Source organism: Nannospalax galili, unplaced genomic scaffold (genome assembly GCF_000622305.1).
Source record: "Nannospalax galili isolate Female #2095 unplaced genomic scaffold, S.galili_v1.0 scaffold290, whole genome shotgun sequence".
NCBI lineage: Eukaryota > Metazoa > Chordata > Mammalia > Rodentia > Spalacidae > Nannospalax > Nannospalax galili.
The window spans coordinates 7,132,362-7,149,927 of NW_008331486.1; the positions used below are offsets into that span (position 1 = coordinate 7,132,362).

General features: G+C 49.3%; 1 protein-coding gene across 2 annotated transcripts in view; it reads right to left on the minus strand.

Annotated features, from left to right (window-relative positions):
- Gpr107 (G protein-coupled receptor 107) overlaps positions 1 to 17,566 on the minus strand; it is a 64,620-nt gene that overhangs the window by 25,083 nt on the left and 21,971 nt on the right. The window contains exons 10-14 of one of the 2 annotated variants that reach the window (XM_008825870.2): positions 11,305 to 11,380; positions 10,142 to 10,215; positions 9,654 to 9,771; positions 5,488 to 5,618; positions 2,323 to 2,366 (exon numbers count right to left, since the gene is read on the minus strand). In XM_008825870.2, coding sequence (XP_008824092.1) covers positions 2,323 to 2,366; positions 5,488 to 5,618; positions 9,654 to 9,771; positions 10,142 to 10,215; positions 11,305 to 11,380 — 443 coding nt within the window. Of the gene's footprint in view, positions 1 to 2,322; positions 2,367 to 5,487; positions 5,619 to 7,530; positions 7,804 to 9,653; positions 9,772 to 10,141; positions 10,216 to 11,304; positions 11,381 to 17,566 lie in introns of those variants that run through there. The other variant, XM_029560140.1, reaches the window with a different exon arrangement.

Below are 17,566 nucleotides of genomic sequence, written 5' to 3' on the forward strand. Positions count from 1 at the left end.
GTGAAGTTGTTTCTTGAAGGATAGAGAAGTATGCACTTGTGGATCAGCTCAAAAGCATCCTTCCTGGAGGACACCACCACCCTAATTTACTGCCTCCCCTCTGGAGGGGGGGACCTGCTGCATTCACTGAGGGAAGTGCTTTCCTCACATATCCAGGTGTGCACGGGTGGTCTACTTTTACAAATGTTCTCTGCTGGAGAAGTCCCATATTGCCACCTAGTGGAAGGCACAAGAAATTTCCTCACGAGCCCTGGTCAAGACAGAAACCACCATTTCTCCCAGTAAGCGGGTGCTGGAGGACCTCCACCCCAGGTTTTACCAGGATCCACAGCTTAACAGTCAGGGTGGAGAGAGGGGAGGGGAGAATGGTCACAGACCACTCTCTCCAGTCACACCCCCAGGCCCTACAAGGCAAGATGGACGAAAAGGTGAAGGCCCCAAGATAGGCAGAGGCCAGAATGAGGCCACGGAGAGGGAGGTGGGGGACGAAGCAAAGGAGGGAGTTAGACAGAATTCAGCATCTGGAGAGCACTGTCACTGTCCTCTGTGTTTTGATTTCTTCCTCTTCGTCTTCTTCTTTTTTTTTTTTTTTGCCCCATCTTAATACATTAAGAAAAATCCTATTCATTAAGTTATAAAACAATGAACCACCCAGTGACATAACGTGCAGAGAATGAGAAAAAGAACTCAGAGTGTCCCTGGACACTGCCAAGAGGGCCTCCCCAGGCCGGGTGCTCCCTCACAGTTCCCATCTCCTGAGCTCCCTTCTCCCCAAGGCAGGCAAGGCGTTCCAGGCCGGGGAAGTCACTGCATGCGGCCTGACTGCCTGCACTCCAGCTGGAGCTCTCTGAGGATCTGTCACTGAGGGTGCGACAGAAGAAAGGATCTAGGCCTTGGAAGGGAAGAAGAGAAAACGCAGAGAAAAAAAACCGCCCCGGCACCAGACAGAAGAAAAGCTGACACTGAGCAACGCAGGGAGGACCTGGAGCACAGACTAGGCTCGCGGACCAGGGCAGCCTCCTGGGCAGGGTCGCCGGAGCACTGCAGGAGCTTGGACAGCGGCTACTGGGCACTGGTGGGCCCAAACTGAACAGGTCCTGGAGTGAAACCTTGTAACCAGACATCATGCAATTTAGAGAGACACTGGGAACTGGGGTGCAGCTCAGTGGTGGAGTGCACACCTTGGCTTCCCCTCAGCAAACACACCCCCACACAGCACAATTCGATGTGAATAATAATGCTGAGCTAAAATTTATAGCTAGTTTACTTTCCATATTTTCTAAAATGAAACCATATTTTTCTAACTAGAAGAAAAGCTCAGTGATGAAACTTTAGCAACAATAAAAACTTTTTTTTTGTCTTTTTGAGACAGGGTCTCCCTGTAGCCCTGGCTGGCCTGGAACTCAGTATGTAGAGCAGGCTGGCCTCGAACTCACAGAGATTCACCTGCCTCTGTCTCCCAAGTGCTGGGACTAAAGGTGTGTGTTCACTACCACACCCAGCTAAAAAAGTTTATTTTTTTTTAACTGGGCAAGGAGGAATCTGCTGCCAGCACAGGACAGGCACGCACTTCCACAGGTGCTCCTTCAATCCGCCTAGTCTGAGGTTCTGTTTGTGCCACAGCAGCCTGGAGTTGGGGACATTCTGTGAGCTCGTGCAGACCCAGAAACACACCAGTCATTTCCTTTGTGACGTGACTGAAAAGCTGGGATGCCCAGGGTTCTGAGCGCACAGTTGCTGGACACTGGGCAGTGCTGAATGACCCTGAGACTCCTTAAACGTGGGTGCCTGTTTTCAAAGTGTGCTGCATCAGCGGGAAGGACTGCTGCACACTGCCATCTCCATCTGCAGACCCAGCAGTCCCACAGAGCACTGCTCTCTGGCCCTCCTGAGATAGATTTTGTGTTGTTTTTTTTTTGGGGGGGGGATTCTTTTATGAAACAGGGTCTCCCTGTAGCCCCAGCTGGCCTGGAACTTGTTACATAGACCAGGCTGGCCTAGAATTCAGAGATCCGCCTGCCTCTGCCTCTCAAGTGCTGGGATTAAAGGCATGAGCCACCCTGCCTGGCCTGAGACAGATTTTGTACTGGAATCTTTCTGAAAGAAGACAATCACAGTGGAAGTGACATGAACCATCTCCCATTTGGCTGTCACCCCATTCCTGTGTGACTGTCTTTGTAACTCAACACCTGCTTCATCACCAAACCACTCCAGCTGCCCCTACTGAGTGAGCCCCCAGGAGCCACTGCCCTCCCCATCATGCTCCACCTCTCGGCTGGGCGAGCACCAGTGCAGTGCAGAGAGGAGTGCAAGGGAACTTGCCTTTTCCATCCGTGGCGGAGGCTTCTTGTAAATGTCTGATTGACCTAAAAGCAACCATTTGGAGGACAGAGGTTAGCTGACAAATTTGCATGCTTTTCTATTTCAGGCTCTTGTAGCTTGGGGCTTTGAATTCCTGAATTATAAACTGAAGTGGCTGGCCAGATGACTTTAGCACACTCTCCCTAAAAAAGAGATCTCTGCTAATCCACTCTTGGCCATCTATGGCGCTGGGGCTTAGGGGGTGATGCCCTCTGCTGGTGGAATCAGGGCCAGCAGGAAGGGAAACAGGAACAGGATGTTTTAACCCTCCTGACCCTTACCACCCTTCCTCTCTAAAGAGAAGCAGCATTAGGCAGCCCAGCCATCACGAGGGAATGGATCTGAGGAGAAAGTCACCACTGACTTCTAAAGTTGAGGTTTGGGAGCCGTGAACATACGGCTTCACATAAACTCACTTGGTTGCCCAGAAATTCGTAGTGCTGTGGAAAACAACCGTCTCCTGGGAGTCTTTTCTCTAGCTGTGCTGTACTGATAACTAATCACCATCATGACGGTTCAGTCAGGGGACACTAATATTATTAAAGATGCTGGAGGGCTGGGCATGGCAATGTGTGCCAGTAATCCCAGAACTCAGGAAGCTGGGGGTTCAAGACTACCTTGGGCTACACAGTGAGACTTCGCTTAAAAAACAAAACCAGGGCCAGGTGGGGGGGGCACGCCCTTAATCCCAGCACTCGGGAAGCAGAGGCAGGCAGATCTCTGTGAGTTCAAGGCCAGCCTGGTCTACACAGTGAGTTCCAGGACAGCTGGGGCTACAGGGAAATCCTGTCTCAAAAAGACTGAGGAAAAAAAAAAAAAAATTCAAACAAAAACCAAACAATCTAAAGACACAAAGCAGGGTGTGTGGTGGGTGACACACACCTGTAATCCTATCACTAAGGAGGCAGAGGCAGGTAGATTTCTATGTGTTGAGACCAGCCTGGTCTACACACTGAGTTCCAGGCCAACCAGGGCTACATAATGAGACCCTGCCTTTAAAAAAAAAAAAAAAAAAAAAAAAAAGACTTGGACTGGAGGTCCAGGCACCATTCACAGCCACAAGTGAAAGCCTTTACAGAACAGGCAAGGTGGTGGGAGGGAAGGGGTGGGGACCTGCAGGCAGGGCTCCTGTTCTGGCACTCACTCTCCTGTCTATAGATAAATCACTTCCCAAACTTTGTACATGTGGCCCTTATGAGGTGTGAACAGACAAATGCTACCAGCAAAAAGCTGGTGCTGAACCAAGGCTGGCTGAGTCAAGTATTAAAAACTTACTGGTGCAATTTAGCTTTAAAATTGTATTTTACTTATTAGGGTATGTACATATGCACATGTGTGTAAGCATGTGAGAACACACGTGCCACACCATGAGTGTGGAGGTCAGAGGACAGTTTGTAAGAACTGTTCTTTCCTGCCACTGTGTGGGTCCCAGACACATCTCAGGTGGTCAGGCTTGGTAGCTGCTGGGCCGTTTGCTGGCTCACTGATGCTGTTTCTTTCTCTCTTTCAAAGATCTGTTTATTTTGTGTATGTGTATGCCTGAGTGTATGTACAAGAACTACAGATCTGCAGGTGCCTGTAGAGGCCAAAAGAAGGCATCAGATCCCCCGGAACCAGAGTTACAGACAGTTGTGAGCTGCCTGATGTGAGTACTGGGAACCGAACCTGGGTCCTCTACAAGAACAGAAAACGCTCTTAACCACTGAGCCACCTCCCTTAGCCCCTATGATGCTATTCCTTAAGTTACCTTTCTAGTGTTCATTGGTATTTCATGTCTTACAGCAATTTTCAGGATATGCATCAAAGGAATCTTGCCACCTGGCACCTGCACATTAATGCTGTAACTAACCAGTGGCAAGACATGGCCACTGGTGGCTCTACACTTGTCGGGGGCCCTTGCACTTTACTGTTCCAACAGTGGCAGACGTAAGAGTAGGCCTAACCTCTGTTCCTTGACAAGATCCTCGCTAACTGAGAACAGTATTGGCCAGCCTGGATTAGAGGTGCCCGAGTTGCCTGCTTTTGAGCAGGATGGTAGGGTGGTGGCTGCAGTGATTGGATGGCGATAGTAATGGGGATTCATTCTTCCCCTCACCCCCCAGATCTTGTTAGTTGTAGTCTAGGCTGGCCTGGAACCTGCTAGGTAACAGAGGATTACCTTGAACTTCTGATCCTCCAACTTCTATCTCCAGAGTGCTGGGATTACAGACATATCACCATGCCACCACATTTATGTGGAAGGAACCCAGAGCTTGGGACATGCTCAGCAAGTACCCTACCTCCTGAGCCACACCCCAGCACTCCTAGCCTCGCTTCTACAATGGCAGCAGTCTGCTGATGTGACCTGAGTATTTGTGCTGTGTGATCAACTGGGGGTTGGGGACCGGGGTGATTCTAATCAGAACCATGTTCGTGATAGTCAGGGTGACTGGCCGAACACCTGGCGACCCTAGGACTCTAGAGAACAATTCACTGCAGAGAATGCTACAGGAGGAAGCAGTTCACTCCCTAACATTACCCCAGAAGGAGTCTTGCTGGACAGCCATGGAACCACCAGGAAGGACAGAGCTGTCTTCACCAGCCATCTTTCCTCCACTTGGCTCCCACTAACCCAGCAACTGTGATCTGACAGGGCATTCTTTCTGATCGAGCACTGGTGGGGCACTAACATGCCCTTACACAAAATCAGAGCACACCAGGTGCTCTTTGAGCCCCCATTTCCCGGATAGAGCAAGCCACTCTCCAGAGCACCAAAGCCTGAGTGGCCCAAGAACTCCCACCAGCTTTACGTCAGTATGTATGCGCCCTCGCTTTCCGCCTAACAACTTTCCAGCTCACTTCACGTTAGAACACATCCTCATTTTCCATCTAATGACATTCCAACTCAGTCCCCACCAAATTCAGATTGGTGCTTTATGCTACTACTAAGTTCCCACTTCCAGACCCTTCTCTAAGGAATTAGAACTGGGCCTCATGGCAGCCCTGACTAGCTCTATTAGATTCTCCTGGGTGACTCTCAGTGGCTGGGGCCTGGGAGATTTTAAGAGCCAGGACCCTGTCTGTCAAACGGACGCCCTGTGTGACTCTGCTGGCTGCACATGCACTGCCCTCCCCTGGGTTACTCACCACACCACCGGGAAGAGGATGGCACCACAGCACAGCAGGTCAACCAGGAACAGAGAATCCTTCCACAAGCCATACTCCGTTGTGCCTTCCTCAGTAGACTCAATGATGATGTAGGCCACATTCGCCAGCACCTACAGGACACGAGACTGGGTAGTCTGAGTGCTGTTCTGACAGCAGCCAAGACGGAGCTCCACTGGGCCTGACAGCTTCAGCCTGTGGCTGCAGCAGCATTCTAGGGCTCTGGAGAACCCTGCCTCCCTGTTGGCCAGCCCTTGAGCCTGTGAAGTGGCTGTGAGGCTGTCTAACTTCCAGATGGACACAACTTCCTCCTGGCCCTCAGAGCCTGGAGCCTTCTTGTAAGTGTCTGGGTCTCCCAACTGCATGACAGTGAGATCATTGGGCGATCAGATGTCCAAGGAGCCTTGGCTGTTCCCACTCTATCTGACCAGGTTTTCCTAGCCCAGGAGACAGATTTAGGTGTAGACTGCACAATGCCCCGGGCCCTAGCCACCGACTTGACTACAACCTCGCCAGACCCCAGGCCAGGCCTAGTTAGACACTCCCAGATCCCTGACCCACAGACATGAAGAGAATTATAACTTAGTGTTGCCTCAAGTTACTAAGTTCTGAAGTGATTCATAGCAATGAGTACATAGAAGACACTTTGCTTTGGGGGTACCCTGAGCCTCAGGCAGTCCCCAAAGCTGCTTGGGCAGTTGGCACATCATGTCCTGCACAGTCAAGGTGTCCACACTGTTCAGGTCCGGCTCCTCCGGAGAACCCCTGGTCCCCAGGGAGAACGGCTCTAAGTGATAATGAGACTGTGGTCCCAGAGGTCAGAGCAGCAAGCAGCACAGGCTTCAGTCCTACAGCTGGTAGCGCCCTGGCTCCTCACAGGGCCAAGCCCAGTCCAGGTCTGCTGCACAGGAGGGACACAGGTCTTCCTGAGGCTCATCTGCTTCCATGCTTGGCTCCTGTTTCCACAGTTAAGGCTTAGCTTTGTGTCTGTAGCCCAGGTTTAGGCTCTTAGCACGTACAAATTTTCAACTGGCTAACTGAGAAGCTACTGCGCACAAGAAAAGTTTACAACTTACGATACTTCATCTGGATGATCACCATGAGATGTGATTCAGATAAAATGGGACCTACGGGGGACTGGAGAGATGGCTCAGCAGTCAAGAGCACTTGTTGCACAATGACCAGAGGCTAGATCCCAGGACTAAGAAACAAGCCAAAAGTCCCCCACACACCTCTAACCCCAGCTCCAAGGGGGCTGGAGACAGGAGGATGGTGGGATTTGCTGGTTTCCAGGCTAGGTGAGAAAATGCAAACTCCAGGTTCAGGGAGAGACTCTATCTTAAAGGAAGATGCAGTGATAAGAGGTCATCTGATGCCCATACACTTACACTCACACATGCACACACACACACACACACACACACACACACACACATTCTCTCTCTCTCTCTCTCTCTCTCTCTCTCTCTCTCTCTCATACCTGCACACACGAGTGCTTTTTTTTTTGTTTTTTGGAGATGCACTCCTGTAGTCCCAGCTGGCCTGAGACTTGATATGGGGACCAAACTGGCCTCAATCTCACAGAGATCTGTTTGCCTCTGCCTCCCAAGTGCTGGGATTAAAGGCATGCGCCACCATGCCTAGCAAGTTTTTTTTTTTGTTGTTGTTGTTTTTTAATGTTTTTGAGACAAGGGTCTCCTTGTAGCCCTAGCTGGCCTGGAACTCGCTATGTAGACCAGGTTAGCCTCAAGATCTGCCTGCCTCTGGCTCCTGAGTGCGCCACCATGCCTGGCCTGCCTAGCAAGTCTGAAATTTTATGTGAGCATTAGTACTTTCTATTCCCAAGTACTTTGGTCACAGAGGAGAGGTCTGCAGTACCAGGTTTTAAAGCTTTATTTTTAAAATGTGCCTATGAGTCTCACACGCCACCCACATGACTTGCTATGAAGGCCATTCTTAGTAGTTACAGGGAGTACAGCTGTTATGTGAGGAGGTCTTTAAGCGCAGTTTCGCTTTTTTATGTAAGATTTCCAAATTAAATCATCGTAGAAGTGAAACTTTATTTAATATGAATGTGTATCTTGAAATCTCAGTGTCCAGGGCCAATGGTTCAGTAGATAAAGTGCTTGTTACACAGCTGTGAAGGCTGGAGTTCAGACCCCTGGCACCCATGTAAATGCTGGCTGGGTGTGGCGACCCACTTGTAATGCCTTCAGTAGGGAGGTAGAGACCGAATCCCCAGAGAGCCCGGCTAATAAGACTGGCGGAATGTGAGCTCCAGGTCCAGCAGGAGGCCACCTAGGTAAGTAAGTAGACAGCAGTGGGGGAGACGCTGGAGGAAGGCACCAACCTCTGACTGACAGAGACACAGACACAGACCTACACACGCACACATTACATGCACACATGTGTGAACATGCGTATGTACACACGCACACGCACACACACACACACACACACACACACACACACGCAAAAAAGGAAGAAAGGGAGAAGAAAGGACTTTCAGTCTCCCCACTGACAAGACTCGGGGATTGCCCGTCATGCCCTAGACAGCTGCACCTGGGGCTCCGCTCCAACGCCAAGGCAGAAACAAAGGCCTCCTTCCGCAGCTGAAGTTCGCAGTCCCACTAGTTCTCAAGTCACACACATTACATGACAGCCAGGCTATTCACAGGGGCACAGTGTTGAGCCAGGTGCCCACAATGCTCTGGAGCGTCATTTGTACACATGTATCACACATTCCTGACTCAGCTCTAGGTGAGGGCTTGGGTGGGGCTCGGTATACTGCCTGCCTAGCATGTGCAAGGTCCTGGGTTCCATTCTCAGCTACACACACACACACACACACAAAGTTCTGTTCCTCCCTGTGGCCAAAAGGAAGCAGTTTTAACTTTAAAGGCAGATGGTCAAGGCCTTCCCAGACCAGGCCCATTATCTAAATATTCCTAACTTCCCGATCTTTAGTTTCAAATATCCTTATTTCCTCAGCGTGACGTTCGATGTTACTTTGTGTGTTCATCTTTCAGAGTCACGTGCAAGCAAGTAAGAGGGTACCACACTGCACCTCAGTTCAAGCCAGAGGAGGAGTCAACCTAGAGAAAGGCTTGACTGTCAGAGGGACACAGACAGCAACTGCCCTAGTGGAGGGAGAGCTCAGGTTCTGGGGTGGATGAGCTCTGAGAACCTTGGCAGGCTGTGGAAGTCCGCCTGGCCACTCAGGTGGCCCTGGTGGTTGTCACCTAAAGACCTGGATGTTTCTTGGCATGACGGTTCCCCTGACAGCAGTGTCAGAGCTGTCTGTGGTTACTCCTCTGCCTCTCCCATTTCTTTTCTTAAGCATCCACCCAAGTCCCATCTCTGTTACAAAGCCCTTCTAGATAATTCTGAGCAATTACTCTCTCCTTGGAAACCTACAGCAACTGGTCTGTGGCGCTGGCTTGTAGCTAACACAGGCTTCCCCTCACTGCAGTGAGAGCAGCTTTGATGTAGACCACCAGAGATGAAGAGGCTGATCTGAGGCCCAGGGAGTGAGGCTCTCCCCTCCCCAACCTGCCATGCCCACAAGGCACTCTGACTATCAAATGCAAGCAGCAGAGGGCAGATATTCCTCATTCGGCACCTTCTGCTTCTTACCGGTTCCTTTGCTCTGGTTCAGCTTCCAGAAGACCATTAGGTATAAGACAAGCCAAGGGTCCTCCCCAAGGGGCCAGAAGCTCATTAGGCTGGTCCCAGAGCAGGACCTCAAACACAGGATAAATTTAATAAAGGTGTGCCCCTGGGGGCCTCTGTCCTATCACCTTGCAGAAAATCTCCTGGTGTCATTCACAGCTCTAAAATTCCATGCATTTGGGCCTCTTCACTAAGAGACCCGTTCCGCTAGAGTCAGGCAGATACAGAAGAAAAGGAAACAAGCTCCCTCACTTTCCCACAGCTCTCTATCCACAGGCTAGGCATCCAGGCCAGTCTGAAGACAACCAAACACCAGGGTTTCCCAGCACCCACCTGGTTTAGGTCTGCCAGCATTCAGAAAGGGAGCCCATGGGAGAAGCTGAGACTTCTGGGTAAGCTGACTCCTTGAGGCAGACAGGCCTGGAGCCAAGCTCAGCCGAGAGCCAGAGAGGACAAGCTGGCCATGAGTTCCTTACCTGGAGTGGGATGACAATCATGAAGATCTTCTTGTCTTTATCAGACAGGATGTGCTTGATGAAGGCCCAGCCAGTGCCAATGAGCGCAATGGTGATGAACAACAGCGCCCCCTTCAGGCTGGAAGACAGAACAGTTCACAGAGACCACCAGGCCCATCAGGTTCTAGCCCTGCCAGTCACTGCCAGTGCACTCTATGATTCCATGGGCCATAATTACTGTGGTTGTTTCTGAGCCAGGGTCTCATGTTGCTCAGCTGTCTTGAACTCAGCTCACCATGTAGCTGAGGGTGATCTTAAACTTCTAATCTTCCTGTCTCCACTCCACCTCCTGAGTACTAAGATTCTAGGCTTATACTCCCATGTCTGGTTTATGCGGTGCTGGGAACACAGCGCAGGGCTCCATGCATGGCAGGCAAGCACCCTACCTGCCCAGTGCTAGCCCTGACTTGTACGTCATGGCAGGATTTCGGGCAGACCTGCATACTTACAGGTGAGTTATGTAGTACACGACAGCCCAGCCTTCGATCGGAAAACCTTGCGAAGAGATGTAGTGGTAGTCAATCTGAAATCAAACAGCTCTGTCTCAGAAAGGCTGCACTGCCGGGGCCTCAGCGCAGGCGAAAGCAATCAATTCCCCCAGGTCTGGGATGGGAACTGGGGAGTGCCCACCCTCCCCCTGTCTAACACCTCCCTCGCCAAGTCACCAGTAAGCACAAGAATGCTAACAAACGTCAGGAGCTGAGAAGGGCCCAGGCCCCTCTCCTGACACGCATGGGCAAATGGACACCTATTCTTTTCCTGAAGACCTCCAAGATCCAACTGCTACAAGTCTCTCACTCCCCAGTAGGGAACTTTGTCTCAAACACCTAGTGTTCTCATGAGAATAGCCAAGCTGGTCAGTAAAAGGATCTGTGTGCAGTGACCAGGCTTCCAGAATCTGTACGTTTAGAAACCTGAGGCTGCCAATGCATTTTAACTTTAGCAGCAAGATTCCGGCAAGACCCAGGATGCTGGCCTCCGCACACAGCTTTCATTCCCTAGGGACAACTGGATAGCAAGGTAACATTCTAACTGGTACAGTTTTGCTTTTTCCTATGACCCCATTTTCAAGTGCAGGAAGAAAGCAGACCAAGTGTGGTCTATGAGCCTGACAGGCGCCCACAGGCACCAGTTCTCAGCAGTCAAAGTGGAAGCTGGGTTCTCGGGCCTCCTTTACAGGGTCACTTTTTCCCTCCCAGGAAGTCTGCTAACACTGAACTTCAAATCACCAAGAGCAACACAAGGAAGTTTGCAATAGAGGAAGTCAGGGAAACAGTTCAGCAGGGGGCGCTCTCATCTCAGGAGGTAACAGACACTGGAATAAAAGGAAGTGTTGGGCTGGGCCAGCCTGAGCTAGAGTGAGACGCTATCTCAAAAACAGAAATTAATGAAATTAAAGGAAAAGCCAGTGTTCTAGAAGATGGGTCTGTAAGGAGGTTGGGAAACTGTGCTGATCCCAGCTCAGGGCCCCGGGGCTGCTATCCCCACAGAGGAGCTTAGTGAGACACTTTCTCTCCCCTTCGCTTCCAACCTGCTGTTCCCTTCTTTCTAGCTTCCTGCTCAAGGAGACATGTCTGTCATTTTATAAGTGACCCCAAATGCTAATACATACTGCATGGAACAGCAAGGAGAGAGATTTGGTGAAGGGAAGGGCAGCCATCAACCAGTGAATCTTAAACACGTCATTCCTATAAAAAGAGAGAAGGAAGAATGAAAACAAACCTCTATTCCCCCAAAGAACATCTAAAGCACCAGGGCTACATCTAGGCAAGCAGTAGACATCACCTGTGCAAACCATAAACACGAAGCCATGTTTTGACAAAGCAGCTTTTGCCAAAAGGAACGGCCTCAGAGTCCTAACATGGAGTCTGAACACAATTTAACGTGGTGGTTGGGAAGACAGGCAGGATGCATGCCCAGGCCCAGTAAGACGGACATCTGATACGGGCCATCAGCTCTCCCCCTGGAAACTACGCTGGATCAGCTACACAGGTTAAGAAAAAGGCAGGCAGGCCGCAGACACAGCACGGGAACCCCAAAAAGGCAGAAGTCGGTGAGTGTATCCTGAGGATGGCTGCACCCAGCACAGGAGAGCAGGGTACCAGTGAGGGGAATGTGCTGGTGTAGTCCTCTACCCTAGGGCTCCAGGCATTAAATTCCTCCTCCTATGTCCCCATCCCCCAGAATGACCCCGGTAAGACACACCAGACCATCTGGAGAAAAATGGAGACTTGATAAAGCACACAAAGACTTAAATAATCCCAGGACACACACACATTCTGATACACAGCATCCGCAACAGCAATAAACACGTGGAACAGGGGCAGTTCATCTGTTACCCAGAATGAACCAATGAATGGACAAGAACGCTCATAGTAAGACCCACACATGCGCAGAAGCTTGGTGGGAGAGCGTAACTCTGACGCAGTGGGAAGGATAGGCTAGCAACTGGCATGCGGGAAACCAGCTGGAGCCAACATGCAGAAGAGTTAAGTAAGGCTGGATCCACTTCCCCATTTCTAAAGAGGGCCCCCAGATGCACCTCAGCTGGAAATAGCAAGCGTGTTCTGTGATCCCGCAGGAGCAGAGGGCCCCTTAGGATCTAAGAAGCACTGCACCAAAGACCAACACTAGACAGCTGTGGTGCCACTAAAACCAAAGACCTTCAGTCAGCAATGCACACCACACACAAGCTTAATGACTAGAAGACAAAAATTGCAATGCGGTGACAGACAAGGGATCAAAGTCAGGGATATGCAAGAAACTCGTTCATGCAAAGCGACAGACAAAGACAAAAAACAACAGGAAAATACGCAAAACCAGGCGTGCGATGACAGTCCCTGTCAGGAACACGCAGAGACACGCAATAAGACAATGCAGCATGTTGGCCACACCAGACTGGCACATGCCGGGTCAGCAGTGATGACAGTGACAGGCTCAGGCTCTACTGGCAGAAGTGGACACAGCTGTGGCCACATGGCGGGCAATCAGGCAACACTTAATGAAATCCAAACAGAGTCAAAAGCAGCCCACAACCCTGTGGGCCTCCACCTGGGACAGTTCCTCAGAGGACAGGTCCCCAGGGGATCTCTGGAGGCAGAAGACAAGGACTCCTAGCACTAGCTGGAGACAGAGGAAACCTGGGTGTGCAATCATCCCCAAAGACTGCAGGGGCAGACATGGGACACAGCGCACAGGACAGAGAGGTGTAGCTGAAAGTCAGCCGGATGCAGCACAGCCGTGTGGTGATGGAAAAAGTGTGTCACTGCGTAAAAAATGTACAAGAGCTGTATCTGCAGACAACCCCTTCCGTAAATCTAAAATGTGAGAGAAGAAACCCACAACAGACATTGTTTCATTATTTACATGAATATACAAATGTCCCAAACTGTCTATTAAGCACATTGGATTGGCTATTCATGGCTGGGGAGGAGTAGGCAAGAGACAGGAAGTAGAGGTGAATAGTCATTCAGGGCAGGAGCGTGCAGAGCGATAATGAGGCCATACAAGCTGACGCACATTACTTTCCGGGCTGATATCCCTGGTACTTTCCTGTTCTAGTGCCCACTGACTTCAAGGTCAAAAAGGAACTTAAGACCAGAGCAGCCTGTCACTATGAATGGCAGCAAGCTTCTACCCAGAGTCCAACACTGCCTGCTGGAAAGGGCCATGTGCACTCTCACAGCCTGACAGCCTTGATTTGGGATCCCCAGTTAGCACGGCCATGCTGGGACAACGGGATGAAAGCCTGCAGTCTCCCAAGCCGGCAGCCTGGGCTAGGTTCTAGGCTACTGGTTCTGAGTTGACCTTGAGGACCTCCTCCTCTCTAAGCCTGTGTTCTCTTCTGGAACTGCACAGCACCTCCCCCCATTTCTACAGGAGGAGCAGCCCATCAGGTGCCTCTGGGCCCTGCCTCCCAGCAGCCCTCACCAGCAGACAGCCCTGAGCTCCAGCCTCAGTTCAGCCGGGTGATGCTGGCCAGGTCTCATTTCCCCTCTCTGGGCCTCAGGAAATTGTATGACAAAGATGTCTCACTCATTCCTGCTCACGGGGACTGCAGCCTCCCAACCCCTCTGGCAGCCCTGGGCTCACATATTCATATGACACGTAAATTCCTCCCAATCTACGGGCATACTGACCCTTAAGACTCCTGGAAAAACATGGGGATGGCTTGAATTACATCTTTCTGCATGCATATGATGCTTCCACACAAAATTTAAAACGTGACTGGTACAAAACTGTCAGCCCCACTTCCCCAGAGACTTAAAAATGTCACCACCATTTTCCCCCGGTGAACTGCAGGCGATGACCACTAAGGGAAACGGAGACATGGCCCCGTGGTGAGGAAGCTGGTTTAGAAGTACCCCACTCCCAAATCCCTCTTATCTGGGGGCCACAGAGCAAAGCCAAGGATCTAAAAGGCTTAAAGGAGGCAGGACAGTTACCACTGCCTTAGCTTTGTAGATGAGAGACAGAGAGAGGAAGGCACACAGGAAGCCACAGGGAGCAAGCCACAGGACCAAGCCAGGGAAGGCAGGGGACCGAGAAGGCAGGCAGGGAAGACCAAGAGCGAGAGGGGCACAGGGAGGCCACGGGAAGAGAGGGGCACAGGGACACCACGGGAAGAGGGGGCACAGGGACGCCATGGGAAGAGCGAGGGAGGCACAGGGAGGCCACGGAAAGAGAGGGGGCACACGGAGGCCACGGAAAGAGAGGCGGCACAGGGAGGCCACGGGAAGAGAGGGGCACAGAGACGCCACAGGAAGAGAGGAGCACAGAGATGCCACAGGAAGAGCGAGGGGCACAGGGAGGCCACGGGAAGAGCGAGGGAGGCACAGGGAGGCCACAGAAGGAGAGGGGGCAACAGAAGGAGAGGGGGCACAGGGAGGCCACGGAAAGAGAGGCGGCACAGGGAGGCCACGGGAAGAGAGAGGGCACAGGGAGGCCACGGGAAGAGCAAGAGGGGCACAGGGAGGCCACGGGAAGAGTGAGGGAGGCACAGGGAGACCACAGGAAGAGCGAGGGGCACAGGGAGGCCACGGCAAACGTCCACTTCTGACTCTTGGTTCTGTCTTTTCTAATACAGGCAAAAGGAAAACGTTCCTTTTTTTGATTTATGCAACGTTTTAATAAAAATCCCTATTTTGTAAAATTTAGATAATTTGTTAAATAAAATCTGTATACAGGATTATTTTATTTTTTGATACATGCATGTACATTGATGACATAGACTTCAAGACAGGAAAGACCTATCAGTGTGCCATAAAATAAATCCCTCAAAGAATACTTTTTAGTCTATAGCTTGGTCTCATTCTCAAAATATTAAAATTAAATGTAGAAATTGCATCACAACCCACAATGTCCCTAATCACACGTGGCTGGCTGGCTGATGCACAGCACTGCATGGAGCCAGAGGAACGGCTCAGTGGTTAAGAACACTGGCTGCTTTTGCAGAGGACTGGGGTTCAAATCCCAGCATTCACATGGTGACAAACAACCGGCTGTAACTGCAGTTCTAGGGAAATCTGACACCCTCTTATGACGACCTTGGGCACCACATGGCACAGGTGCACGCACACACATACAGGCAATACACTCATAAACATAAAATAAAAATGATAAACTGCTTTTTAAAGAGCACATTTCATGTCTTGAATCACAATTTTCTTCTAATATTGTATAAATTAGAAAAAACTACTAATGTGTACACTACACCATGGTTACCTAAACACATTATGAAAATGCACTGGGTGTTTCTTTTAAACAGCACTTCTTGTGAACTTACACTTTTGGTTAAATAATGCTACTTAGTAGCATGAATATAGTGACATTAACAAAATTTACTAAGAACTTCCCTTGGTATACATTTTACTTCATAAAATGATTTATTCTAGTCTGTGTATATGTGAAACTTCTTTTTTAATTTTTAAAAAATATTTTATTATTTTTATTTTATGTGTATGAGTGTATTGCCCACATGTGAGTGCACCCACGTCGTGCAATGCCACAGAGATCAGAAGAGGGCTTTGGATTCCCCTGGAACTGGAGTTAAGGACAGTTTGTAGCCACCATGTGGGTGCTGGGAATCGAACCTGGGTCCTCTGCAAGAGCAGTCAGTGCTCTTAACCGCTGAGCCATCTCTTCAGCCCTGAAACTTCGACCTCTTAAAATGACCAATATGTATAATTAGGAAACACTTCACACACACACACACACACACACACACACACACACACACACACACAGCAGAAAAGATTGTTTAAAAGGATTTATAGGGCTGGAGAGATGGCTTAGCAGTTAAGCAGAAGACCCAGGTTCGAACCCCAGCACCCACAAGACAGCTAACAACCTTTCGTAACTCCAGTTCCAGGGAATCAGACAGCCTCTTCTGACCCCCGCGGCACTGCATGACACAGGTGCGCTTACCTACATGCAGGCAATACATACATACACATAAAATAAAAATAATAAAAGGCTTTTTTGTCTTTTTGAGACAGGGTCTCCCTGTAGCCCCAGCTGTCCTGGGACTCATTATGTAGACCAGGCTGGCCTTGAACTCACAGAGATCCGCCTGCCCCTCCCTCCCAAGTGCTGAGATTAAAGGCGTGGGCTACCACACCCAGATGTATACATAATTCTTTTTTTTTTGGTCTTTTTTTGAGACAGGGTCTCCCTGTAGCCCCAGCTGGCCTGGAACTCACTATGTAGACCAGGCTGGCCTCGAACTCACAGAGACCCACCTGCCTCTGCCTCCCAAGTGCTGGGATTAAAGGTGTGTGCCACCACACCCGGCAATAAGATATTTTTTTTAAAAAAGGATGTTTAACATGCCAGCTCTATCTTCTAACATTAAAATCTACCTACCTTTTAACCTATTGCCTTATATGATTCATTTAACATAATTTTTAGAATCCTTTGTGGATTCCAAGAGGATCACATCGCCCCTTCTTCTGCTGACACAGAGACGGCAGCAGGAAATAAAGACTGATGACCCAGCACATCAGAGGCTCCCAGAATTACGGGGAGACGGCTTTACCTGACCATGTGACAAATGCCCCCAATCTTCTTCCCCCTTTGAGATGATTTTTTGTTTGACATAAATGACATAACAGTATCTAAGGACACACTATGACAAGAGGTCAACTATATTAATGTGGCAGACATTTTTCCTAGGATATATAATTTGGTGTTCTAAAAAATTTACCATATAGTTTAAGAGTACTTTAATCTGTCAGGTTTCAGGATCATACAACTTTCTTAAAGTCGACAGACACAATTTTTTCAGAGTAAGCTGTTAGACTAGATACTAAGTTAGACCTATTTCACATCTTGCCAAGTTTTCAGTTATATTCAGGCACAAAACTGAGCTAGTATAGAGTCTAGAAAAACATTCAGGTACTAAATATATTTCACTTTCTCTCAAAGATGAGCACATTTAAACATGGGATTCAGATTTATAAACCAATTTCATAAAAACATTATAAAACCATTTTGTCTTCCTTTGCAGGTACTTTAAGGATTTGGGGAACTTACAGCACCACCTGTCATTCTCCTTCACTGAAGGATACTGGAAATATTAAAGCTGGAGGAACTGAAAAGCTAGACGGGTTTAGTGCATCTGAGCTTAGTATGTCCAGGATTTAGGGAAAGAATGGATCCTTGACACCCCCTGCCCCGTGTAAGAGATATATTGATAATACAGTACTATTTCCATTTTTAAAATATTTTAAAACTTGCAGTTACCTTCAATTTTTTATAATTAATCAAATAAGAACTAAACACAAAAGAACTAAATAAAAAGTAGGTCATTAGGTCACAATCACATCTAATTAAAACTGGTTTTCTTTAAACAATTTCTTTAAAGATTATTATTT